Raw genomic sequence first — 26,105 nt, forward strand, 5'->3', positions numbered from 1 at the left:
AAAGGTGGTCAAATTCGGAACCCAGGTGAGATCAGAACTATTTCAGTCACGTGATGGCTCAGAAATAAACTAAAAAATTTCCCCAGCTTCTAAGAGCAGCTGCGTAACAAATCCAGCCCTGCAGGGACGGTTGAGGGGTCATGAGGTGGTCAGTGTTGTGGGCACCTTACCCCCCTGTCTGCATTTCTGCAGACACCCACCCACGCACAAAAGGAAATGGAGGCAGGGCAACACGCCCTCCCCGCTAACACCACACACACATACTTCTATCCCCAAACTCACTTTTTCCTCATTGATTCATCTCAGGTAGTACCTCCACACACATTTTTTTACCTCTCTGTCTCTTTACTTCTGCCTGAAAATGACTGTATTCAGGTCCTCTCCTCTTCCTTCCTCTCCCTGGTCTGTAGTATTTAAAACACATCTTGGCTGACCCGAGTTCCCGCTGAAGAGAGGCATCATTCGCAACAGGCAAAGATGATCTCCACTTTAGAAATATTATTTTTAATCTTTCCTCCTGCCCACATTCTTTCCTTTGAGGCATCATCACAACATTGTTTTCTTGAGAAAAGAATTCTGTTCATCACCCCTTTTGTTTCTCCAGCCACCTGCAGTGATGAATACTCAATCCAAAAGCATCACTGCACTATTTACTTTTGAAACAGGGCTCATGATTCCGCACTGGCAGACAATTCCGTGCTGGCTTTCTGCTAATTTAATTTAACACATTAGATGGGGATTAGAGATTCATTCACAAGTGTTCCCTTAAATAACTCTGGAGTTCCGAGGGGCTTGAATGATAAGAATTTATACATGACTGGCATATAGAAAAAAAGGAGAGGCAGCACAATCAAATCAGTATTGAGATGTTTGTCTAAAATAATCATATTCACTAAAAGTACTGGGGAATTTTCCTCTTTCAAATCACAATTCTTTAGGAAATAATTCTCATCTGTATAGATGAATAGATTGTTGGGTTTTTTTAGGGGGTGTGGGAGGGGAAGGAGAAAAAAAAGAATTTTTTTTTAACATCCAAAGAACTAGAATTTTCAAAACCCTTAAATGGGACAATTAAATAGAATTCCTGAAAGACAAGCCAAGAAAGAAAAAGAAAAAATAACAACCACCACAGATTCAACACTCTGCCAATAAGAAACCTAAATTTAAAGTCAAACCTAAATTTCCGACAACTGAATATTTTTAAATCCTGTAAACATTCTTTTGCATGTCTAACCTTTCCCTAAGATTCATGATCTCACCTGGAGAAATCACCTTTTAAAGGTACAGGTAGTCTTTTGATTTTGCCAATAAGAAAAAAGATAGTTCCTCTTAAGCAGATTAGCCTACAGGACATTTTCCGAAAGGCTAAAATCCCCTTTAATCAGGTTTTGTTTGATGACAAAAGTCAAACAATTTATTGGCACTTATGCAACCACAAAATAGGTGGACAGGGGCTTCGGGGACCAGGAATCAAACCCACCCGATCAGTCTCTGCATTAGAGAGAAAAAACACAGAGGAAACGTTTCAGAGTAACTGCAGTGCGCGACTAACTGTTCCTCATCACCAGGAATCTGCCTGCTTTCTTCTTTGCTGCCCCCTATGTCGAAAACATGTTTAACATTTTCCTCATTCACAGTAAACCCATTACTATTGTTATTTTGCTCCTTTTATATTAAGAAGTACAAATTAGAGACTCTGGTCTTTTTAGGATATTTTATGTGTAATTTGCTTTATGTGCCCTATAATTATGTCACCAAAAATGACTCTTCAGTTATATCTACTTGTATAAAGGTGAAATTTTTTTTCGATTTAAAATGGCCAAATCGCTGGAGGAAAGAATTGCTTTTGCTTTTGTTGTTTTTCCTCGTCTCTTTACTGTCTGAACTCACTGGATAATTGCTCTGCTCCCAGGCTCACTCTGCCTATACAGAAATTGTGCGTCTATACCCTGAAAAATACCAATTAAACTGCCAAGGGTCGCATCTCCAGCAGTATCTTTTGGTCTTCTGTGTCAAAGCCCTTTGAACAAATGACCAGGACGCTAAATCTGAAAGTGCCTTTGACAGGGTTCCAGCTCTGAACACTCGCATTGCGACTATGGTCCCAGCTTTCTGCCTTACATGGGAAGCAAGAGAGAAATAGCACATCAACATTCTAAATGTGCACGGACAGGAAAGGTTCAAGTTAAAGTGAGAGTATCAGAGGCTTTGATATCAGAGTCATGAATAGTGTTTTTAAAGACCTCTCTACCTATTCAGTGCCGTCTAAATTCCTGTACAAAGCGGAAAAAAGATTTTCAGATAAAACCAGTAAAAGGTTTACATTTCCTTAACTTCACTGGTAAGAACGTCATTTGTTCTGTGCTGAGCGTGGTGGGAGGAGGCACACGGGGAATTTTCAATGACACAGCAATTCTATGAAGCTGAAAATATTGGTAGGTCGGTTGGGAAACAGTAAAGTAACTGGTACTGAGTCACACAGCTGGGAACTAAAGAACCTGGACTTGACCTCAGTTTGATTCCAAGCCTGAGAGACTTCTGCGCCCTTGGGGCTCCACCCATGATCAGACCATCCTAGGCCACTCTTCGTCAGACATGGATCCATAGAGAAATATCTTTGGCTGTTCAACCCTGGCTGCACATAATATCATATATATTCTAAAGATATTACTGACTTTCACACACACACACACACACACACACACACACACACACACACACAGAGCAACCTATGCATAGACTCCTACCCTTCAAAGTTCCAATTGAAGAGGTCTGTAGTAGGGCCCAAGTATCAGTAGCAATACTGTAGTAGTGAATAAAATAATTCTCTAATTTTAGTCGTGGCGCTAAAATTTGAAGGATGCTTAGGTTCTATAATAATAATCCAGAAAAATCCACAAGTGATTCTAACGTGCAGCACAGGCAAAAATTCAGTGATCTGGGATTCATACCATTTACCCAGACCCCCGGCTCCTGAGAGAGGCAGCACAAGTTGATAAAGCGCTTGTGATTAACAATCGGAGCCAGAACACTGCAGGGAGTTCAAAACCTGAGAGGCAGCGGACAGAGTCCCTTGGGCATTGGAGTTCGCCCCTCCTGGGTACAAATCCGCTCTCTTCTATTGATTTAACTGTGCAGCCCTGGGCCAATCACTTACCTGCGGAGGCTGTTATGCAGATTCAATGGGATGACATAAGAAAACCAGGCATGTAAAATTGTTCCATCAGCGGTAACTGCTGCTGTGGGGAGTTTTGTTGTTGTTACTGCTACAGTAGTAATGATTCTTGCCAGGAGGCATTAATAATGGAAACATCAAATTACAAGTCACAGTTTTTTTTTTTGTCATTAGTCAAACCGTTCCTACTTTTAGTATTTAGCACTTAATTGACAGCTATTTGTATTGCAATTGGCTTGGCAATCATATTTCTCATTCGTGACAGCTGGGTGTGGAAGGATGACATTTTTACTCCCATTTTCTGGATGAAGACATGGAACTACAGCCATCTATTCTGCCTCCAGCCTCTACAGGTCTAGAATCAAAGGCACTAGCAACCACGCTCATTAGTTCCCTATGAAAAACGATATTCAACAGATGGTCAGTGCAGAAAAAAGAAGAATTAACAAGCACTTGGTAGCATTCCCAAAATAACATCGGCAAAATCACGTGTGAACGTTACAGTCATAGCAAACCAGTTCCAATTTATCTGAAGGTGCTGGAAAGGATAAAGGGGGAAAACAAACAACTCCATTTTTCTCCATCTCCTTCGTGGATGATCCATCTGACACAGCAGTGAGATGCAGTGTACAACTGGTTCATTATCTCTAGGAGGGATTTTTTTTTTAGTTAGTAAGTAGGAGTAGCCTAATTGCCTTAGTATTTTATCTTGGATCACAGCGACAAAATAGAAGCACTCTAAGGTAGAGAGCCCTTACTTCAGCACATTTCAATCAAGGTCCAGGGCAATGGGGCACTCCTCAATTCCCAATGTCGGGCAGAGGGGCAGGGAGAGCTCAGTGGGCTTAATCCCAGCCCGGGTTTAATCCCAAATGCATAATACATATCCCCACATTGAAGGAGCTCTGCTGTACTCAGGTACCTGAACACTTTTCATGAATGACCATGAAAGAATAACTGTCTCTAGGTGTACAGATGACTTCAGTCACCACCTATAACCCCTCCAGGGACACTTCATTGAATTCCTTCCTTCCTTCCTTCCTTCCTCCTTCCTTCCTTCCTTCCTTCCTTCCTTCCTTCCTTCCTTCCTTCCTTCCTTCCTTCCCTCCCTTTTGGTTCTTACAGAGGAATAAAGAGTTTCATGTTCAAAAAGGGTGAAGAAACAGTCCAATCCACTCAACTTCTTAAAGAGCTCCTAGAAGGTCTTGGGGACAAGACAGGATTCTAATCTAGATTTTTCTAATTTCCATACAAATATTCCTTGTGCCACACTATACATGTCCCATAGGTCATAAAAGTGACTTTTAATGAGGGCTCCCCAAATATGAGAAGTTACCACTCATGGGCTCCATCCTCTCGAATGTCTTCTCTTTCTGAAGGTAAGAGAGTAACAACCCTGTCCTGTCCTGAATAGCCCCCCTGTATATATTCCAAGGACTTTCTACATATACTTCTGGAGCCTCTCCTTCTGCTTCCTTCCCTTCCCCTCCTCTCAACTCCCCAGTTAAATCCATTTAGGAATAGCAGCACACCCGATCCCTTGCGAGTGCTCCCGTTCTGGAAGCTTCATGGCCCTTAGGCAGCAACATGAGCATGAGATGGAAATAAAGGTTATTATAAAGTCATCAATGTTAAAAGTCTGTACAAACTAAGCATATGCATGAATACATATTTATCGCCAAAATGCTAGTACTTATATCTGTTGACAATGAGGAACTTGCGATATTCATAAAGAATCATTTCATTTACTCAATCTGTCAGCACGAATAGGCTGTTAATAAACCTTCAGCATATCAACCAACTTTTCAAAAGGCCTTCGCCGTGATTTTATCATCCCTGTGACTTATCATCCCTGTGACTTACTCATGCATAAGAGCTTCTGGATGTCATCAGAAGCTAAGTCTCCATAAGGGAAGGAATGCATTCTCTGCCTCTCTTCCTTGCCTACAATAGTGCCTGGCACCATAGGCATCCATTTGTTGATGGAATGACTGAAGTAAACAGTGATGGTAGATTTATTTAATCACCCTGCATCATTTTATTATTTGAAAAGATGGAATAATCAATCAGGGAAGAACCAACTTCTCAATAATCTCTTTATTGTCTTTAATTCTCCTGAATTATTTGATTAATACCCTTGCCTCAAATACTTTTAATTTAAAATTTCAAGATTATATATACTACACTCACTTTCCGAAATAAGATACTGTCAATCTATAGAAAGAAAAGCCCCATCTGATCCTGTAACAGCCCTCTGCCATCCCATCCCATCCCAAACAACACAATTAGCTAAGTGTGATCCTTCAGACTCAGTTCTGTGCAACAGACACAAATGGTCACCTGGAATACATTCCCAGGTCTCTGCTCCAGAGCTGTGATGTGGGTTTTTGTGTTTGTTTTGTACGGCCATTCCTTCTCTTCCTTTGTCCTAATTATATTCCTTCCCGAACACTCAGGTGCTGAGCCCAAGAGGATTTATTTGCCTTTTCCCCTTTAGAGGATTCAATTCTTCCTTAACTTTCAATTTAATGTAGATAGCTTCCAACGTTTTCCCAAGGGCACCAGAGTTCCCCAAACTCTACACCTCTAAAACCAAATGCACTGTGCTCTCCCCATCAAAATCAGCTGATGCTTTTTCTCTACCCCGTCAACTGTAACAGATTTCTACAAGTCATCTCTGCTTCCCCAATCCCACATCCAATCCTTCAAAGTAATGTCCTTCTCTCTGTTTTCTCATCCATTTCTTCTTATTGTCAAAAATGTCCTGTAAGCCCTTTTCTCTATATTGTTTCCGGTCTGTGTCTCCTGAATTCTGGGTAATGAAGAATCCATCAAATCCAATGACTGCTACAGTTAACTTATTAATTCACTATTTGCATCTTGCTTTCCCTGTACTCAGAAATGTGGATGTTTCCCATTGTTGGGGCATGGAAGAATTATCCGATAACCCTGTGGGTAAAACAAATATTCAACAAGCTTCAGACCGATTGATGAGGAAAAGGAGAAAATTACTAACGTGTCCTTTGGTGATTAGGGAGAAACCAAGCAAAGCTGAGTAACTTGCCGATGTGGCCACAGATAACATTATTAGGTGAAAGCAGAGAAAGAGAAACCAGGGAAGGTCTGGTAGGAAGGTTACCAAAGAAGGTTCAGTAACATAACTGTTTGCCAATGACAGATGTAAATTCCAATGAGCAGATCAGGTCTTACCAACACAGAGGGAGTCACCTTTAAGAGTGAGGTTTACCCTTAAACACCTCTTTCAAAGGTCATCTCCATTCTGCCTCCAGAGACCCATCCATGAAATTAACCTTTTGTCAAAGGTACACTTTGGAGTGACATATTTTATTCCTTTCCCTTCTTATGCCTATTGTTCCTGAAAAACAAATCCTTTATGTCCTGCCAGGTTGGTATACTCCTTGCTTACCCAACTTTAAAACATCTGATTGTCTTAAGTATTCGTTAAGCATTTATTGTGAATAAAATCTCTTCACTTGTTCAACGAATGTTTACTGATCTGAGAACTGATGCTGGAGTCATAGCTGTGAGTCCCCGGCCTCATGGAACATAGAAGTCAAGGCCAGAGAGGGGAGATCCAAGAACACAATGATCTCAGTCTGGGAAACTTTTAGTATTCCAGTAAAATGGCATATGAGGGGCCTGAAGGGCCTGGGGTTTGGCTCAATGGTAGAGCACTTGCCTCAAATGTATGAGACCCTGGGTTTGAACCCCAGCATGGCCAAAAAAAAAAAGTCAAATGAGGGTCTGGAGAGGAAACTCGAAGTAGTAGAGCATGCCACCTCCCCCACCCCCAGCGTTGCTAGCTGTGGCCCTGTGGCCCCCAAACACTGCCAGAAAGAAGGGATGAGGACTCATGCCATAGAGGGGTCCCCACGGAGCGGGAAGGAGCAGGGAGGGCCCAGTAACAGCCCAAAAAGTGGAACAGTCCCTGGACCCCGGGAGAAAAGCAGGGAGGGAGTTCAGCAGAGAGCCGTCTGGGCTCACGCAAACCTTTTTATAGCCTAGCGTATTTTTATACCTCTCTGGGTGCCTTATGGAAAATACCATTTATCAAAGCGCTTTCTCCCCACTTTGTCTTTGGGCAGGTCAGAGGGCTTTCCAGACAAGGTGAAGTCCCTTCTACGCTCTATGAACTTGACCAAGCTCAGGTCCGAAACACAAACAGGCAAGGGGGGTGGGGGAAGTGGGTAGGGCAAGAGACCACCCTCTCCACCACCCCCGCGCACCCGCAGTCAGCCTGAGCATCCCGAGGCCCGCGCTGACAAGTTACATAACTGCGCGGGACGCTTGGGCGGGAGAGCTGGGAGCTCTCCAAGTGCTGGACCAGGGACCCAACGCGGCTCCCTCCATCCCCACTTCTCTCCCGAAGCGTGGCCTGGAACACCCCCTCAATCCCAGACTGGCTAAGCCAAAATCATGCCTTAAGGTCCATCCCGATGCTGCTGCCTCCCACCCCATCCCTGCCACCACGGGTTTCACCCCAGGGATGCCCCAGGGTGTGTGTATGAGGGTCGCAGCTTCTCCCCTGGACAGCACCGGCCGGCCGGCCCGCGCACTGCGCCACTTGGCGCGGGATGAATGAGTCCCTGCACGGTCCCCGCTCGGGAGGATCCTGAGCACTAAAGTCCCTCCCGGGCCAGGGCAGCGGGTCCCCCTCAAAGCCTCCCGGAGGCGGAGGGGGGAAGCTCACTACTTGGGGGGAGGGGGGAGGAGCAGCGACTGCAGCGGGGCGCCCCCCGCCCACCCCGGGTCGGGACCCGGCCACAGCGCCCGCCAAAAAAGCGCATCAGGTAGATTTCCATCTTCCCCGCAATCTGGAAAACCGTCAGGGATGGAGAGGTGGGGAGGGGCCGGGGGAAGCAATGACTGCGAGGCGGGGGAAGGACTAGTCAAGGCTCGGCGAGGGGGTCCCCGGCGGCGGGGACCGTGACTCGGGAAGGGTCCGGGAGGGGAAGGGGCGCGGGCCAGGAGCACCGAGGCCTTCTGGAAGCCTCGCGAGAACTGCGGCCGAGCGCGCGTCGCGTCGCCTAGCGACGGGCAGGACGCCGGAGTGGTCCCCCCACCCCTGGCCAAGCCCCGCGGTCGCCAGGGCTCTCCTACCATGGGGGATGACGGCGGTGGCCGCGGCTCCGGGAGCGCCAGGGAGCTGCAGAAGCTCCGGCGGCAGGCGATGCGCTACTACCAGGAGAACCAGGTCCCGCGCCGGCTGGAGGAGCTGCTCAACGCCACCTTCTACCTGCAGCCCGCCGACGTCTACGGGCACCTGGTAGGCACCCGGGACCCGCGTCCCTCCAGCCCCTCTCCCCCCCCCACCCCAACCCTGCGCTGCGGCAGCGCCGTGCGCCTGCGCCGTAGAGACGCGCACGCGCGCCGCCGCGGCTGGGGGTCGGGCTTTTGGGGTGTGGGGGTGTGTGTGGAGAGGATGGAGGGGGTGAGGGAGCAATCGGGGTGCAGAGGTGGCACGCAGAGGCGGCCCTGGAAGGAATGGAGCCGGGAGAGCCCAGAGGAAAGGGGGCTGTCGGCGGCGGATTGGTAGCGACCCTGCTGCTGCTGATGATGATGATCGCGACCTGGCAGTTGGCCTTGCCACCGCGGAAACCAACGGGCTGTGACACCGCGGAGCTCAGCCTCGCTTCTGCGGGCCGCTCTCGGTCCACTGGGGGAACGCGCATCTTGGCGTTTTGGTAGAATTTGGCCCCCAGCCTGTTCCGAGACCTGATACCCGGCCCGATCCCGCTGCTTCCAAGTTTTTCCGCCAGTTGCAAGCTCCCTGTCCTTGGCATGCCCTTCTCTCCACCTGGATGCACATCCCCAGCCGTCCAGCTCCTGCCCAGAGACGCCCCGGGATTCATCTGTCAGTGTTCACACCTCATCTCCACTCGCCCTCCTAGGGGAGAAGGCAGGGAGGACCCCTCAGGCAGCAAAAAAAAAAGTCCCTCTTCTAGTCCCTGAGCCTCGTGCAAAGGCACATCCCTGAGCCTTAAACACTGAGCAGTAGAAACCCGGGCGACGTTAGTCTCACCTCCAGCTCCAGACCCACTAGGCAATGGACCCCACCTTCTTCGGGTTGGAACTGGAAGCAGTTTGCTCTGTGCGGGGAGGCACAGCAGAGTAGGTGGATGGACCTGATGAAGTACCATGTTGCGGATGTAGGATGAAGATGTACGAAGATGCGTTTTTCGCGGAGTCTACCGAGTTCCGTGTGTCACGTGCTTATTATGTTCTCTTAATAACTCCTTAGGAGTACTGTGAAACAGACATGAGTGTTCCTGTTTCACTGATAAAACTGATCCCATAAATGTAGATGAGGGACATTTACATGAGAGACAAAGTGATGGAAGGGAAGAGGTCTGACAGAGTGCCTGGCAGGGTGAGACTTAGGGAACACAGGATTGTTGTTTGTTTGGGATTCTAAATCCTTTTTTCTTTCCACTGGCTCCTGCTGGGGAAAAATCTTGAAGATTTTTTCAAGAAAGAAGTTAACTCCTTTGACTTCCTCCTTGGGTAGGGACACCTGGCTGAGACTTCAGCTCCATGGGACAAATCTTAAGGCTAGAAAATGGACTCGTTCATCACTGTGACTTTCCTCTGAGTCCTTTGGGCTGCCAGATGGCCTGTGACTCAGTGCTAAGCCCAGGAGGAATCACTGCAGTTCTACCATAGTTAGAATTCTGCCCTGTGCTATTGGCCATCGCTGCAGTAAGTGGGAAGGTTCTGACCTGGACTTTAAGGATGTTCAAAACATGCCTTGACCAAAAGGCACCCAAACCTCCTTTTAATTTTCTGAGTCCTTGTTCTAGTTAGCATTCTTGCCTCCTCCTTAGTTCATCCTGAGTTGTGTTGCCAAAACGAGGTTCTTATTTTATTTTTATTTGAGGACCACACCTGGCGGTACTTGGGGCTACTCTTGGCAGCAGTCAGGGGTAATTCCTGATAGTGCTTAGGGGGCCATGCAGTTCTGGAGATAGAACTGGAGCCTCCTTCATGCAAAACATGCTGTCAATCTGTTTTGTTGTCGCTTCTGGTCCCAAAACAAAGTTCTTAAGACTTAAGTCTGTTCATCACTCTCTTGCTCAGAACCTCCTGTGGCCTCCTGACACCCTCCCAGATGTTGCTCCCAGGGGGCTCGTAGGTGGTAATAGCAGCCCACTGGCTGGTACCAAGAGCCTGGAATTCCCTCCTTCCCTCCCCCCATGCTTTTCCTCTTTCCTCTGCAGTAAGTATCTACCCTCAACTTCTCCCTTTTCTGCCTAATGAAATTCTATACATCCTGCAGTGTTTTGTTTCAGTACCGTATCTCCTGTGCTCTTCTCGCATGAAGGAGGAATTTGGGGATGGGAAAGGTTTGGAATGTAACAAGACGCTGATTCCTTCATCTTTGGCCCCCAACTGAAAAAGGCCTTCAGGACTTTTCCTGGAACTGAAAATTTGTACCTTGTGCCTTTTGCCTCCCTTCACCCATCTTGTCTGCACCCCCCCACCCCTCTAGAAATCATCATGTTTTGAGAATTTAATGACATCATATAAATACCCGGAGGAGCATCTGATATCAATTTTACAAGATTTAATGCATGGATTCCTGCTTATAGCAGACACTGTTACGTGATACAGTGATAAGCAAGACATAGTTACTCTACCAAAGTAACATCCAAAGCACTGAATTCTAAGTTCCCTTTCTTCTTCTGTTAGTATCACAATGGGCGATTTCTTATAGGGTCCTCAAGCAAGTTGGAATCCAACTCACTGTAACACAACAAAAATCAAAGGCCAATCCTTTTCTCTCCTTGATTCTGTCCAAATTCATTTAGGGGCTTTTTCGGAGATAGTGCTCCATCCTTAAAGTGCCTGGACGGCTTGGAAACTGGCTTGCCTATCTGTTCTGCTGGGCAGTTACCTCTGTGCTGGTTTGTCACTCTTGGGGATTCAGTTGCCTGCTATGTACATTGAAGCATTTGTGTTCTGCTGAAAGATCAGAGGCCTGGTCTGCTAAGCAAGCACAGAGCCCAGTGCTTGCTGGTAGCCAAGTGGGCACAGAGGCCCTTCTTCCTCCTTTCTTGAGCCCCCACTTCTCTAAAAAAAAAAATAGAAACAGCATCTCTGATCTTTCTACTCAGGCACTGAACCCAGTTCCTCAGCCTCATTTTTGGGACAATTCCAAGGCCAGCTCATCAGGCTCTGCATCAGGCTCTTCTAATCTTCTTTGAACACATTAGTTCTATGCCCAAACAGACAGTAAGTGAAATGCAGCCTCTAACAAAATCTTCACTATTAAAATAGAAGTTGTCTTCTGGGGATGTATACACCTGGGCTCTTGTAAGGTATCTTAAATTTGAATGTATGGCAGTGTTCTCAGGTCAGGTAACACTAGAGTCTGTGATAGGATAGGGTAGGAAAATGGGGTTGGCTAGAAAGGCCTGCTCAGAAACTATCCTGAGAAAATCAGTGGAACTTCCTGCTGAGAGTTCAAATAAAATAGATAGCCTCGTGTCCTAGACTGTGTATCAGGCTCAATCCAAACCTCCAAAAGGAAAGTTTGTATGGATGACTCTTGATTCAGTGAAAAGTGCAAAAATGCACATGATATTTTAAAAATGAATGAGATGTGACATTGTGATTTTGATGTGGTTTATTTTTTTCACATATGTGTATTGGCATGTTGAAGGCAAACTGCATGTCTGAATTGGCAATACCTCCCACCATCTGCAAGGTAGTGGGGAAGAATGTACTAGATGGATTGGGCTTTCCAACCCTACAAGTGGAAATCTTCTGCACCGTTCGGAATTTCCCCAAGGTAAGAAGCAGTTGGAGCATGTTCTTCTGTGTCCTGGCTCCACTGTATTTATTAGCACTTCTTGTCCAAATGGTGGAAAATTGAATATTTTATAGTTCAGTGCTTATGAAATATGCATGCACACATACAGTGTATCATATCCATGAATCATAAAGTAAAAGTAAAGTAAAGGCCCTCCCGTTGATCGTCGATTTGCTCGAGCGGGCCCAGTAACGTCTCCATTGGAGACTTTGTTGTTACTGTGTCTGGCATATCGAATACTCTCGGTAGCTTGCCGGGCTCTCCGAGAGGGGCGGAGGAATCGAACTCGGGTCGGCCATGTTGGCCGCTTGTAAGGCGAACGCCCTACCCGCTGTGCTATCGCTCCAGCCCTCCATGAATCATATACTCCACCAAAGTGGAACCATTCTATGTAAGCATTACTTTGGTACTGAGCTCTCATACTAAAGATGGGGCAAGATCTTTAGAGAAATTAACTGAGTGAGAATGGTTTTAAAACTGACATTAATGTGAGTTCCATAAATCTAGATAGGTTTATATATTCACAGAGTATGTATAGAGATTTATGTAGTTGTGTAGGGTGCTAAATATAAGAGAAAAATTCATTTGAATGATTTTTTAAAAAATCATTTCTTTTCACAGCTACGTATTTGTTAGAAATCATTTTGCGCCAGTCTCTAGGAGGGGCCTAATTAGGATGAAAGTGTACCCTTTTAACTTTTCTGGAGAAGGAGTGATAAAAACAAGTTCAGGGGAAGGGTTTTTTTATAAGGGTATTTTCTCAAGGTAATAATTTTCCACGTTCCTTGAAGTTGAATTCTATCGTGTCTCAACAACTATAAAAAGATCTCAAAGGAAATTATAGATTCTCATTTTCCCTTTGAAATTGGTGATAAAATATCATGCACATTAAAAGCCAGCTTAATTCAGGTTCCTGTTTTCTGCCAGAGGAGGGGAAAATGTGGAACAGGCTTGTATTATTTTCAGAACATTTGTTCTGCGGCGATCTCCACACATTTTCAAGTGCACGAGAACGCCCTGTCCGAGCTGCTGGAAGTGGAGGAGATGGAGCGGTCCGAGGAGGTGAGCACAGCCCTGCGGTGGATCAACGAAGAGCTTTCAGAGCAGCTCCAGGGCCAGAGACCCTGCAACCAGGCCGAGGTGGACCAGCTGCTCAGGTAGCCCCACAGCTTTGATCAGAGACTCCATGTGAAGAGACTCTGGGCAGCTGACCTGCCCATAAGACGGGACGGGTGTGAGGGGCTCTCAGGCTACGTACAGCTGGGAGTCCGCATACCACATGTGTTAACGTAGCAACACTTAGCATGATGTTTATCAAACTCTGATGTCAGAATCCGGCTGAGAGAGGTGACATAATGCCGTGTGACCTCTTTTCATAGAGTTTATCTAGAATTCAATGAAAACATTTCTACCAGGGCTGGAATGATAGCACAGCGGGTAGGATGTTTGCCTTGCACGAGGCCGACCCGGGTTGGATTCCCAGCATCCCATATGGTCCCCCAAGCACCGCCAAGAGTAATTCCTGAGTGCATGAGCCAGGAGTAAGCCCAGTGCATCGCCAGGTGTGACCCATATAGCAAAAAAAAAAAAAAAAAAAAAAAACCCCAAAAAACAAAAACCATTTCTACCAAGGAGCCAGGGAGAAAGAGATAATACTAGGGAGTAAGGTGCTGGCTTTGTTCAAGGCTGACCCAGATTCAATCACAACCGTGCCTGAGCCCTGAGCCCTATCAGGAGTGAGTATAGCTGGGTGAAACCCAAAAACTACAAATAGAAGTTTCTTCCACTAAGGGCTGAGAATCCTGGTGATCACCTTTGCCTTTGTTCATCACATCCTATGTCACCGTTGAGTTCCTCCCGTCCTTCTGGTGGTGACAGTGGGAGGGGTGGGGTAGGGGTGAAAGGGGGTGGTTCTTTTCTATTTAGACACAGCCAAGGCTATTGTGCCTTGCCTATAATTGGCTCTAACATCTTATGACCAAATTGTGTCTGCGCTGCCATCCCTACCCGTGTCTTCCCACACCCAGCTTGGCATCACCTCCCTTTTGTGCAGGTCTAAGGCCATGACCCTCTCGGTCAAACAAAGGTCCACTGGATTCTCTTTCCTTAAACCTCATTGTATGCTTAATCGTGTGGAGGATCACATTTTTTCTGGCTTAGAATTAGATAGAATCTTTATTTTTAATAAAAATGCTTTGGGGAGATAGATTGGAGTGGGTTAAGCTCTAAATATGACTCCACTTCTTTTTAAAAATTTTTCTTATCTTTGTTTGATCTGCTGTTGTCACTTCTTTAGTTGCTCTCCCGTGATCTCAGTCCTGCATCCTTTTCTATGACATACTTTTTTTCCTGGAGATTTCCCAGCCAAGCCTCCTGGTGTTTCTCTGGGTCTGCTATAGAGATGCCATAGGGTCTCTCCATTTAAGAGAGGCCTTCCTACTTCTGGATCCCAGATCTCCATCTTTCTTGGTTTGCTGGGTTATATTCTTTAAAACAAAGGGGATGATAAGGGGATTGTGATACATCCAAGTTTTTGAGTTCTAAGATGCTTAGAAACATCAACACTTTGCCACCACAGTTGACAGTTTAGCTGAGTATAGAAATCTCATTTGAAGTCAGTGTTTCTCCCTCTCTTTCTGGTACCCTACCCCCATATTGGATTATTAGAGGGTCTAGTACAAACTGGACTCCATGGCTTTGTTATTTAATTGCTTCACTTTCGCCTATGGAATATTTTTGGCCTCTTCTCATTCTCTGGGGCCAAAAATTTATGTCACTGTATCTAAGTGGAGCTCCCACATTTCTTTAACCATTTAAGACCCCTGACTATTTTCTACCAAATGATGGGAAAAAAGGAAGTCTGACCAAAATGTTGCATTTCAGCATCTTTTCTTAAATTTTTCTACTTCTCACAGTTATTCAAAGGAAAAATTCAGTAACCTTTAATCAGCTTATAGCTTCTAATTTTACTTTACAAATACAGTGCTCAAACAATTAAAATAATAGAGCATCTGAGTTTCTTTCCAGACCAAAAGCAATTTCAATTCTTAAACACAAACTTATAGCAGCATCATTATTTGGGGGGACCTTGGACATTGAAGCTGGTTGTTCTTAAATAGCTGAAAGAGTGTTAATATGTGGACTGCAGTTGGGCCAGCACTGAAACATGACTGCAATGCAAGTGACATCCCTAAATCATTCCATTGTAATTTCTTGCCACTGTCTTGCCATGAAGGACTTTCTTTGAAGAAAAAGTGCAAGAAGAAAAGGAGAAGAAAGAATTGGAAAAGAAGATATCAGCTATGCCCGTCCCTTCAGCTACATCACCCTCTCCTCCACCAGCAGCCAGAAAGAAAGGGCAGAAGGCAGGTGGGTGGCTCACTTGAAGACCCTTAGTGACAGATCCCTGAGGAAGAAGGGTGGGAGAGTGGCTGCCTTTCCAAACTAGAAACTCTTTGTTTGTTTTGGTGTGGGGCCACACTCAGTGGTGCTCATAGGTAACTCCTGGTTCTGCACTCAGGAGTTACTCCTGGTGGGGCTCAGAACTATATGGGATGCCAGGACTGAACTCAGGTTTACTGCGTGCTTTGCTCAGATGCAGGATGGGCTGCCACCAAGAACAATATATCTTTCAGCACACTTCATGTTTGAAGCTACCGGGTTTGACAGGGAGGGATTTACCCCTATCGCACCCTCTGATTCTATTTGCCAGATAAACATATTCCTCCCTCAGGGGGCCACAGAGCTAGTACAGTGGGTAGGGCCTTTGCCTTTCAGGCCCAGGTTTAATTCCTGGCACCTCATGGTCTCCTGAGTCCACCAGGAGTGATTCCTGAGTGCAGAGCCAGAAGTAACCCCTAAATATTGCTAGGTGTGGCCGAAAACCAAAGCCACAACAAAAAGTCCTCCCTCCAAGGGTAAGCACTTGGTGAATGAAGTGGCAGGGCTGAGAGAGGGAAAAGGTGGGTGGCATGTACCTCCAATTCTCCATGTGCTTACCCAAGAGCCACTCATATTTTAATGATGTCCCTTGGTATGAATAGCAAACTTCATCTCAGACCTATGTCATGGAACAATACAAAATGTTCTTTGGAAAACTTTGTTATCTCAAATTAAATAATCTAAATCATCCCAGCCTTAAAGTTATCATGGCATCTCATGGTGTTTCAGTAAAAAAATTTTAAACAAGTATTGGGGGTGGGAAAGTTATCATGGCTGGGGCCGGAGTCATAGTACAGCAGGGAGGGCATTTGCCTTGCAAGCGGCTGATCCGGGTTTGAGCCCCAGCATCCCATACGGTCCCCCAAGCACCACAGGAGTAATTCCGGAGCCAGGAGTAACCCTTGAGCATTGTCGGGTGTGACCCAAAAAGCCAAAAAATAAAAATGTTATCATGGCTTTCCAGTATATTGCTAACCTCAGCTTCTCTCAAGCATGTTGTTTCTGGAGCTACTATTGAAATGAGTGCTAAGAAACTGTGCTGTGTGTTCCTGCCCCCATGTAACAGTGCATGTTATTTGTATAACATCATTCATGAGCGAGCTCAATGCCCAGTGTGGACACCACTGAATAGGAAAAAAACAGTTCCAGTGCAACTCAGGGAGGCATGTAGATTATGTTGAACTACTTGCCTGTTTTAGCTCTTAGATTCAGATGCTAAAAGGGTAAGAGTTGCCCAAGCAAAGGTATTATTAAGCTGATGTCTCAGAAAAAAGGGAGAAGGCACTAAAGAATCGAAGGTGGCCTTCTATAAGGGGTCTTAATTTGGTAGGTGCTTTTGAAAAACAGAACCTGGAATTCAGGAAAGAGAAGTGGAGGATAGTATTCTGCCAAACATGTATGATGTGCTGGGTGTGAACACATCTTGAGTATCTTTCTGCACTCTCTTACCTTCTTGTTATAGGTGACTAGCTGTAGGGAAGGAGGAAAAGGAAGGAAGGAGAAGGGAGAGGGAAGGAAGCACATGGGACTTATTCGAAGACAATGAGAGTAAAAGATGTTAAGGATTTTGAATGCAGGGTTGGATCTGGAAGGCATTTCTAATCGATTGGGAGATAGTGAGGAAAGTAAAGTCTGGCACAGATAACCGTTTGATAGACATACATATAAAGGATGCTCAGCGGAAAGTTGCATAGGATGATGGAAGCTGCAAATGAAAGAGCTTGGAATTCTGAGACTTCTCCAGTTCGCTCTCTGTTCACTTTCTGTTAATACTGGAAAAGCCCTTAAATCTCTACAGCTGCGCTTTTCTTGCACACGGATGCAGAACAGCACTGAGCACCTCCTGGGATTGTTGGTGCTGATGTTTAGTGCTGATGACATTCCTCGGAGATGCAAAGATCAGGAGTTGTTGGAATTGAGAGAGTAATTCTTGGACTCAAACTACAAATAACTGCATCTCCTTGGGATTTGGGGCTGGGTGGCTTCTCCACTTCACTCTGCATCCTTCCTTTTCCACACGCATAAGCAGAGCATGGGAACTGCTGCTCTGAATTGGGGCAGGGGAGATGGACTCCTTGGTCTGTATTTCCACCTCCCCCAGGGAAGAAGGAAGTGCAGGTAGAGAAGCCTGTGATCCCCGCAGAGCCTGCCGAGCCTGTGCTCTGCGGGAGCCTGGCCATCGGGGCCGTGTCCCTGGCCATCGCCAAAGCCAGCGCAGTGCTGGCCCACAAGCCTCTGTACTTGAGCATCGCAGCGCTGAAGCACACTGAGGTGAGATCCTGTTCTGCCCTGTGCCTGGGCCCGAGGGACACCTCAGTACAAATGACCCAGTGCTCTTTCCCCGGGACCTGCCCATCCAGGAACCACCAACCAAGCTCACTGTGCCTTTGCTGATGGTCACTCTGCTCAGCTGTGGCAAGTCCTCACCTGGGAAGCTGAATCTGATGAAAGAAGTGATTTGTATCCCCCAACCTGGATTATCAACTAAACAAGTACCTGAATTTTTGGGGGGGGGAGGGAGAGAGGGGGCTGGGGCTGTACCTGGGGCAGTCCTCAGAAGCCATTCCTGACTGAACTCAGGAGTGACCAATATTAGCAGTACTCAGGGGATTGGGTGGTACCAGGAATTGAATCTGCAATGCCTTAACTCCCTATGCTGTCTCTCTGGGCCTCTCAGAGGGCCTTAAAGAAAAAAAAGACTCCTTCCTCAGTGAGCTTTTAGTGTAGGTCCCCCCAGGTTTAAGATACTAAGGGTAAAGGAATGAAATATGGTGAGAAAAAATATTTTAGAAAATCAGGAGTCATGGAAAGAAAGAAGTCACATGGAGGTTTGGGAGGGGGGGGTGATCAGAGGACGGATTTCTGAGTCTCCTCCTGCCTGACACAAGGCATCTGAGTAGCTTTGCTGCATAGAAGGAGTGGGGTGGCAGTTCCTGGTGGGGGAGGGGGGGAGTTAAGGGCCCTTCATGGGTGGGGCTGTGTACTCCAGTGGAAATAAGAGGAAACTGACACTTTCCTGCTAACCTATTCCCAGATGAGAAAGCCAGGGCCGAGCAGATAGCCCGGCCTGAGAGACCACTCATGCGTGTTTGTGGGACATGGAATGGAGGAGGCCTAAGTCACAGCTCTGTACCACTCCGGGGTGTGCAGGGGGTGGGTGTGGGTCTTCCACAGCCCCTCTGGTTCTTCCACCTGATGGGAATTCCAGTGAGTCAAGATGTATGTGTTCTCTGATGACTATGTTCCATGACATAGGTTTTCAGAAAAGTTGCAGGACACTCCATCCACCTCCAAAAGAATTTTGGGTTGGGGTGGGGACTCCCAAACGGTGCCCAGAGGGTCTGGGATACTTCCCGGGTTCAAGGTGGGGATCCTGAGGACGTGGTAAGTCCCACACCCTGAGGTGCCAGCTTCCACCAGGGCATCCCCGGCTGTGCTCGGGGCCTTTAGGGCTACCTTTCGGGTACTGTGTGGGGCCCAAGTGGCTCTAGGGACTGAGCCAGGGGTCAGCAGCATGCCAGGCATGGGCACAATCTCCATATCATCTCTTCAGCCCTGGAGTGATTGTTTACCTAAGCAAATGAAAATCGTTTCTTTTAAAGTTTCTTTTTTTCCCCTTTTGTGTTTTAGACCATACCCAGCAGTGCTCAGTGCTTACTTCTGACTCTGTGCTCAGGAATCACTCCTGGCAGAGTTTGAGGGAGCCTATTGGGTACCAGGGATTGAACCAAGGTCGGCTGCATGCAAGACAAATGCCCTACCTGCTGTGATATCTCTCCGGCCCTGGTCAATTCTTTTTCAAAGAGAATAGTCATGGCTTTGCAGTTTACCAGCCAGGAGAGCATTCCTACCCAACTCACCATCTGTCGGGTCCTCTGGGTGCCAGGGTCTTCCCTGTGATGAGGAACCCAGTGGACATACGCTCACCCACCTGCCTGTACCGATCCCATGGCCCCTAGAGACCCCTTTCCACTTAGTGGTTAGTGGTAGTGGATTCACACGGTTTCACACTGTAGATTGAGGATCCCTTGGGATCTGTAACAAGAAGGGTGGTCAGAGAGAGTGAAAGCGAATGAACTTGAACTTGACCCAATCTACTGAAGCAGTTAGTTCTTGAATGATAAAGAAAGGAAATGGAGCAAGAAGAGCCTTTCACTGACCGCCACCAAAACATAAACAGTTCATCATCTGATTTTTATCCACCAGCCGGGACATTGTCTGGGCCCTTACGAATGCAGAAACCCCTTTGAAATCGCACACGGGTCTGTCTTTCTGTCTAATGTTTCTCAACTGCAATTGTGGAAGATGTTTATTCTACTTACAGGGTGTGGCGATGCTTCTGGAAATTCAGAAATACATTAACAGAAATGAAATGGTATGTAATGAGAGCCTGTTAGGGACCTCATGGTGGGTCCTTTTGAACGTCTTGTGTCTAACTTACTTTCACAATAGAGTGACACTATTCTGCTTCCGTTTTCTGTTCCCCTTCCCTTTCCATTGTTGTTCCATGACCAGGGTTTGTGCACACTTGCTTCCGGTGTCCAGGGGATCCCAACCAGCAGAGTCAATGGGTAACACTCAGCTCATGTGGGCTGGAACTGGGGGTCCGACTTGCTGCCTCACCAGCCTTAAGCTTACAAGGCAGGTGCTTTTGTCACGAGCCATCCCCATGGCCTGCACTGTTATTTTAAAAAATGGGGCTTCCTCTAGGGGTTTTCGTTAGGGCCAAAGCTCAGAGAGGCATCCATTTGCTATGGATGCAGTTTCTTTATATACATATATATTATATATATACATATGTATGTATGTATATGGACTGGAGTGATAGCACAGCGGGTAGGGCATTTGCTTTGCATGCAGCCAACATGGCCGACCCAAGTTCAATTGCCCGGCAAGCTACCAAGAGTATCTCGCCCACGGCAAAGCCTGGCAAGCTCCCCGTGACGTATTCGACATGCCAAACACAGTAACAAGTTTCACAGTGTTACTGGGCCCGCTCTAGCAAATTGATGAACAATGGGAGGATAGTGATAGTGATATATGTATATACATATACATATATGTAAGGTAAAGGTAAAGACCCTCCCATTGATCGTCGATTTGCTCGAGCGGGCCCAGTAACGTCTCCATTGGAGACTTTATTGTTACTGTGTCTGGCATATCCAATATTCTCGGTAGCTTGCCGGGCTCTCTGAGAGGGGCGGAGGAATCGAACTCGGGTCGGCCATGTTGGCCGCTTGTATATATGTATATATACATATATATATGGGTATTATATAAAGATGGGTACTCGATCAATGTATGACTTTTTTTTAATGACTTTTTTAAATGAATCACCATGAGATACGGTTACAGACATACAAACTTTTGTGATTACATTTCAGTCATACAGTGATCGAGTACCCATCCCTCCACCAGTGCCCATTCTCTACCACCAATGTTCCCAGTATCCCTCCCACCATTCCCTTCTCCTCCCCCCTCCCCAGCCTCTGTGGCAGGCATATTCTCTTTTACTCTCTCTCTCCTTTGGGGTTTTATGGTTTGCAATACAGGTACTAAGTGGCCATCATGTTTGGTCCATAATTTACTTAGTGGTCCCTTCTCTAGCCCAGCTGCCTTTGGATGCAGTTTCTAAGGGTTCTTACTGATTGTATTTTGATTTTTGAGGCAGCTGGCTCCAGGCCCAGATCCTGTCTTTTGATGAAGAAAGATATGGGCTACTGGGATCTGAGGGCAATTTGGTGTTCACGTTGGCTGAGACACAGACCCAGTGCTGGGCTCTTCCCCTCTGGGGAAGGCCCCAGAGCAGGGAGAGAGGCGTGTGGTACTACTGGCTTTCCCCTCCAGTGGCGAGTCTGAGACCACAAGTGGGCCCAGTCTTTGGCGCTGGGGCTCTCTGAGAAGGATCTAGTTTTGTTGGGAAATAAAGTTAAATTCACAGAAACGCCACAGTGATGTGACAAGAGAATTTCCAAATGCGCTTCACTCTGTCCCCCCCTGGGGCGGTACGCATGTTGAAAGGAAGAAGTCACAACAGCAGACATCATCAAGGTTGATGTCTCTACCCCCTGCCTTGTTCTGGACCCGGGCAGGAGCCAGTGGGGACCATGCTGCGTTAGTAGGTGTGACCAGAGGCTCTTGGCCCCAGTGTTCTCTCCACAGGGGTGCCCGGCCGTGGGCAGCCGCTCCCCCTGACCCCACAGGCAGGAAGCGAGGGACCCTAGCCTTCCTGTTACTCAGTGTCTGTGAGCAGCAACCGGGAGCTGCTTTTGGGGGGACTCTTTAGAGGAGGCCCAGTTCTCTGGGGGCAACCAGCCTGTCCGGCCTTGCTCAGGCTTAGCCTTGCTCCTTGCTTGGGACCTACCACCAGCCGGCCCGTGGGCCAGTGACAAACCTCTCTGACTCCAGTCCCTCATCTGGATAGTGCATATGACCAGTGGGGACAGGGCACAGCATGTGACCCCAGGGTGCTGTTTCCCAGCAGCCAGAGACAGCTGGATACTGGGGCTTTCTCCTGTCACTACCTGACTTTCGCAAGTTTCCAAGGATTTTCTCAACTCTACAAGCGACTCTAGAAGGTTCTTATGAAAAGTCAACTACTGGTAGAGCACATGACCTCCCAACCAGACAGCCCCCATCACCTCTGCTCCCTACTTCCACTGGTGACCACACTAGCACCACTGTGCTTGGGGGTGGGCGCTACCTCACTGGGCTCGTGACAAGGTTGCCTTTGGACTCATTGTTGGTGGTTGTGTTATAAAGAAACCTTTTATTTTAGCCAATTCTTTTTCACATCTCCCTCACATTGTGTGATCACCATGTGGGATTGCACCCCACTGTGTTAGAGGCTGGGTCGGGGAGGGGGGCTAGAAGTGACCACTAGTTAAGTGGTATTTGTCTTTTTTTTTCCTTTTGGGTCACACCCAATGCTCAGGGATTACTCCTGGCTCTGCACTCAGGAGTCACTCCTGGCGGTGCCTGGCGGTGCTTGGGGGATCATATGGGATGCCAGGGATCATACCCGGGTCAGTCACATGCAAGGCAAATGCACTCCCCGCTGTACTATTGCTCTGGTCACAAGTGGTATTTATCTTTTTTTTCCTTTTTGGGTCACACCTGGCGATGCTCAGGGGTTACTCCTGGCTCTGCACACAGAAATTACTCCTGGTGGTGCTCGGGGAACCATATGGAATGCTGGGAATCGAACCCGGGTCAATCGCGTGCAAGGCAAATGCCCTCCCCGCTATACTATCGCTCTAACCACAAGTGGTATTTATTTATACAAATATACCCATCGATTTGCTCGAGCGGGTTCAGTAACGTCTCCATCATGAGACTTGTTGTTACTGTCTGTTCTGTCCTAGTGGTTCTCAGTCTGGCTTCCCATGGCTTTGCCCAGGGGAAATTTATGAGGGGTAAAGGGAGGGGGCATTGCAGCTTTAAGGGAGGGGCCCCATGGGCCTCCAGTGAGCATCATTCAGCAGTGTGCCAGGGACCCCTGACGTGCTGTGGCTGCCAGCAGCTGGCTTCTCCCTCAGGCTCCTTTAGGAAGACCTGCTCCTGGCTTTGGGCTACGCCTCTACTGCTCTTTTCCCAGAGGGCTGCACACCCCTGTTTGCCATGCCTCCTTCTCACGGCAGCGCCTCCCAGATGACTGCGGGGCACTGTCTTGTTCACACAGCTTCTCCCCTACCTGGCACAGGGGACACAGAACAGGGGCAGGAATTGCCTATGAACCCGTGAACCCTCCTGACACTGACGGGCACACGTATGCTCCCTATACAAGGCGAGGGCCCTGCTTCGTGTGCTGTCACTCCTGCCAAACTTTGATAAGGTCCCTTTGCTTTTGACTTCCAGTTGACATCACACACACACACACGCACACACAGACACACACACACACACACACACACACACACACACACACACACCTGAGCCACAAGATCTAATGGGTGTTCAGGTCTTAGTGAATGCCAAGTCTGACCTGTAGAAGGAGGCGTCCAGACTCAGTCCCAATAGAACACACATCACACACCTATGGAAGTGAAGTCCACCTGCATGTTATTGCTGAAGGGCTCAGGGGGCACGGTGGGCAGGCCATGCTGGCAGGGGTGGTTAGTCTCTGAGCAGGACGGAAATGCTCACTCCATGCCTTCCGTGAGACCACAGGCTGGGGTCGGGGAATGCAGGAAACGCAGGCCTGAATCTGGGAAATAGTTTAGGCTTATGAAGGCTGCAGGCAGCAGGCATGGACAGTGTATGAGTGTGAGAGCGTGAGTGAGAATGTGCGTGTGAGAATGAGTGTCAGTGTGAGAGAATGAGTGTGTGTGAATGTGTGAAAGTGTGAGAATGTGTGTCAGACTGTGATGGCGGGAATGAGTGACTAAGAGAATGCGTGTGTGTGAGAAAATGAGTGTGAGAGTGTGAGAATGTGAGTATGTGTGTGAGAGAGAGGAAGAAAGGGAAAGGGTGAGGGAGAGAGAGAGAGAGAGAGAGAGAGAGAGAGAGAGAGAGAGACCTGCCAGATAACTTGACTTCATGTGACTGGCTAGACTTCAGAGCAGGGAACAGCCCAGAGGACTTGAAGCTGTTTGTGGCCAGGCAGGTCTGAAACATCTCAAATGATGTTCTTGTCTTCTGTTCACAGCTGCCTTCTCCAAAGACAGAGACCAAAAAAGGGCATGATGGAGGAAAACGAGGTCAGGTGAGGACCTGTATTTGTTCCCGGCCCTCCCTAGGGCACTTTCTCCCTCTCTCCCTGTCTGACCCCCCTGCAGGGCCAGCACTGTAGTATAGTGCAGGGGTCTGGCCAGAGCACAGAAGCCAGGACCCCTGCCGAAAGCCTCTGTGCTGCCCCGGCCCTCCGTGGCGCAGGCTGCCTGGCAGTTGTCTGGGCATCGGTAATAGGATTACACAGGAACCCTGGAGGGGAATTACTCGGGAGGCTGAAGGGTCCCCATAACCAACTGAAGGCAGAGCGGACACGTTAGGTTTTGATTCTTTGCAAGGGAGTGGGGTGTCGGCACGGAAAGATGGTCCTTTCTCTCACCTGGCCCCAGAGCAGACACCCCAGTTCCCGACATGCTGCCGCAGGAGCTCAGAGATGGGCAGTTTTCCCACAGAAACTCACCACACTGGGTTAGGAGCAGCTGAGCTTGACCAGTCAGCGCCTCTGGGCACAGTGGTACCCCGACGACAGTCAGGCCTCGCTCAACCCTGGCTAGAAACGGCCACTTTAAGCCAAACTGGAAAGTCTCTGCTTCTGCTGAGGCTTCTCACTGACATGATCATGAAACATAGGGCCCTGGGCACTTGTTCCAAACCTATCTAATGTCAGTATTGTGCCCGAGTCTCAGATCTCCAGTTGCAGAGAGACCGAGTCCACACAGCGTAATGCAAAAGCAAAGGAACATTATTACTCACTCAAGCTAGGGCCTAAGTCTCCAACACAGTGGAGTCTTGACAAGGACCCCGACTCCAAATCACAAGCAGTTTATATAGGGTTCAGAGTTAAGCAATTTATATTACTGGTCTGTTTTTAGCATTGGCCTTATTACAACAGTGGTCAGCAATTTGACAATAGTTTCCTTAGTAACAGTTTCTAAGGAGGGTACAGTGACCCCTCACGACTGGCCAGACCCAACTGCCCATTCCGTTATCTAGGCAAATTACTCAACTGGGAGTTTTCCAGAAACTGCAAGTTCTGCTTCAGAGAAACAGAAACTGAGACCTAGTTGAGACTTAATGTTAGCTGCAGCCTGTCATGGCATCAGTTTCGCACTCATATCAGAACCTTCGGACTACAGTTAGGAACCCCACGAAGAACTCTGGAGATGAGGCAAAGGGAGCACGGGCCCGCTTGGTCACAGGTGCAGTCCCCGCGGCTCCCAACAGGCCACCCCCAGCCCTCCCTGGACATCTCAGCAGGAGGGACTGGGAAAGGAAGGTGAGAATGTGGTAGCACTGTTGTTCATCGATTTGCTCAAGCGGGCCCAGTAACGTCTCCATTGTGAGACTTGTTGTTACTGTGTTTGGCATATCGCTTCTCGGCCTTTTGGCTAAGATCAAAAGAATGTGGTAAAAGTGAAATATTCCTCCTGAAAATCCAGAGAGGAGAATTACGTGAATGACTGGAGGCAGTCGCGCGTGTTGGAATAAGCACAGTCCCCCAGCGTTAGGCCTTCCAAGGGGCACTGGGAGTGGGGAACAAGCTGTGCGTCTCCGTGCTTTCCTTCAGTCCAGCGGGTGGCCACAGGCATCCCAAGAACCTTACACCAACACCAGCTCTTGTGATCAGCTTTGCTTTTACTACTATTGCTGCTGCCCCTTCCACTCCTACTTCCTGTTCTCTCCTCCCCGCCCCCTCTCCTCCTCTCTCCCCCCCCCCCCCCCGTTCCCCCCCAGGAGTGTCACGGACCTGCAGACAAGCGCTTCAATGCTAGATTCTGAACAGGCCGTCATCCTGGCATTAGCAATATGGTGCTACAGCTACTCTCTCTGGAGTAAAACTTACTCCAAAGGCACCAGAGTTAAGGGTTAAGTGTTAAGCCACTTGCCTCATAAACGCCTGCCTCCAGTTCGATCCCCGGCACCACATATGTTCTCCCGGAGCACTGCCACAGTGAGTCCCAAGCTCAGAGCCAGGAGTAAGGCCCG

The 26,105-nt window shown here is 47.7% G+C and overlaps 2 protein-coding genes across 2 annotated transcripts in view; one reads left to right on the plus strand and one right to left on the minus strand.

Annotated features, from left to right (window-relative positions):
- Positions 1-8,433, minus strand: part of HSPA12A (heat shock protein family A (Hsp70) member 12A) — a 129,284-nt gene extending 120,851 nt beyond the window's left edge. Inside the window, exon 1 of the mRNA XM_056120678.1 lies at positions 8,297-8,433. The gene's annotated coding sequence lies outside the window, so the exon portion shown is untranslated. The remainder of the gene's footprint in view (positions 1-8,296) is intronic.
- The window catches only part of ENO4 (enolase 4), a 28,969-nt gene continuing 11,161 nt past the window's right edge, over positions 8,298-26,105 (plus strand). The window contains exons 1-8 of the mRNA XM_056120328.1: positions 8,298-8,462; positions 11,859-11,987; positions 12,975-13,165; positions 15,244-15,377; positions 17,551-17,720; positions 17,810-17,941; positions 19,774-19,824; positions 24,097-24,153. Of these exons, the coding sequence (XP_055976303.1) occupies positions 8,298-8,462; positions 11,859-11,987; positions 12,975-13,165; positions 15,244-15,377; positions 17,551-17,720; positions 17,810-17,941; positions 19,774-19,824; positions 24,097-24,153 (1,029 nt within the window). The remainder of the gene's footprint in view (positions 8,463-11,858; positions 11,988-12,974; positions 13,166-15,243; positions 15,378-17,550; positions 17,721-17,809; positions 17,942-19,773; positions 19,825-24,096; positions 24,154-26,105) is intronic.

The sequence above is a fragment of the Sorex fumeus genome, unplaced genomic scaffold (assembly GCF_029834395.1).
Source record: "Sorex fumeus unplaced genomic scaffold, SorFum_2.1 ptg000043l, whole genome shotgun sequence".
NCBI lineage: Eukaryota > Metazoa > Chordata > Mammalia > Eulipotyphla > Soricidae > Sorex > Sorex fumeus.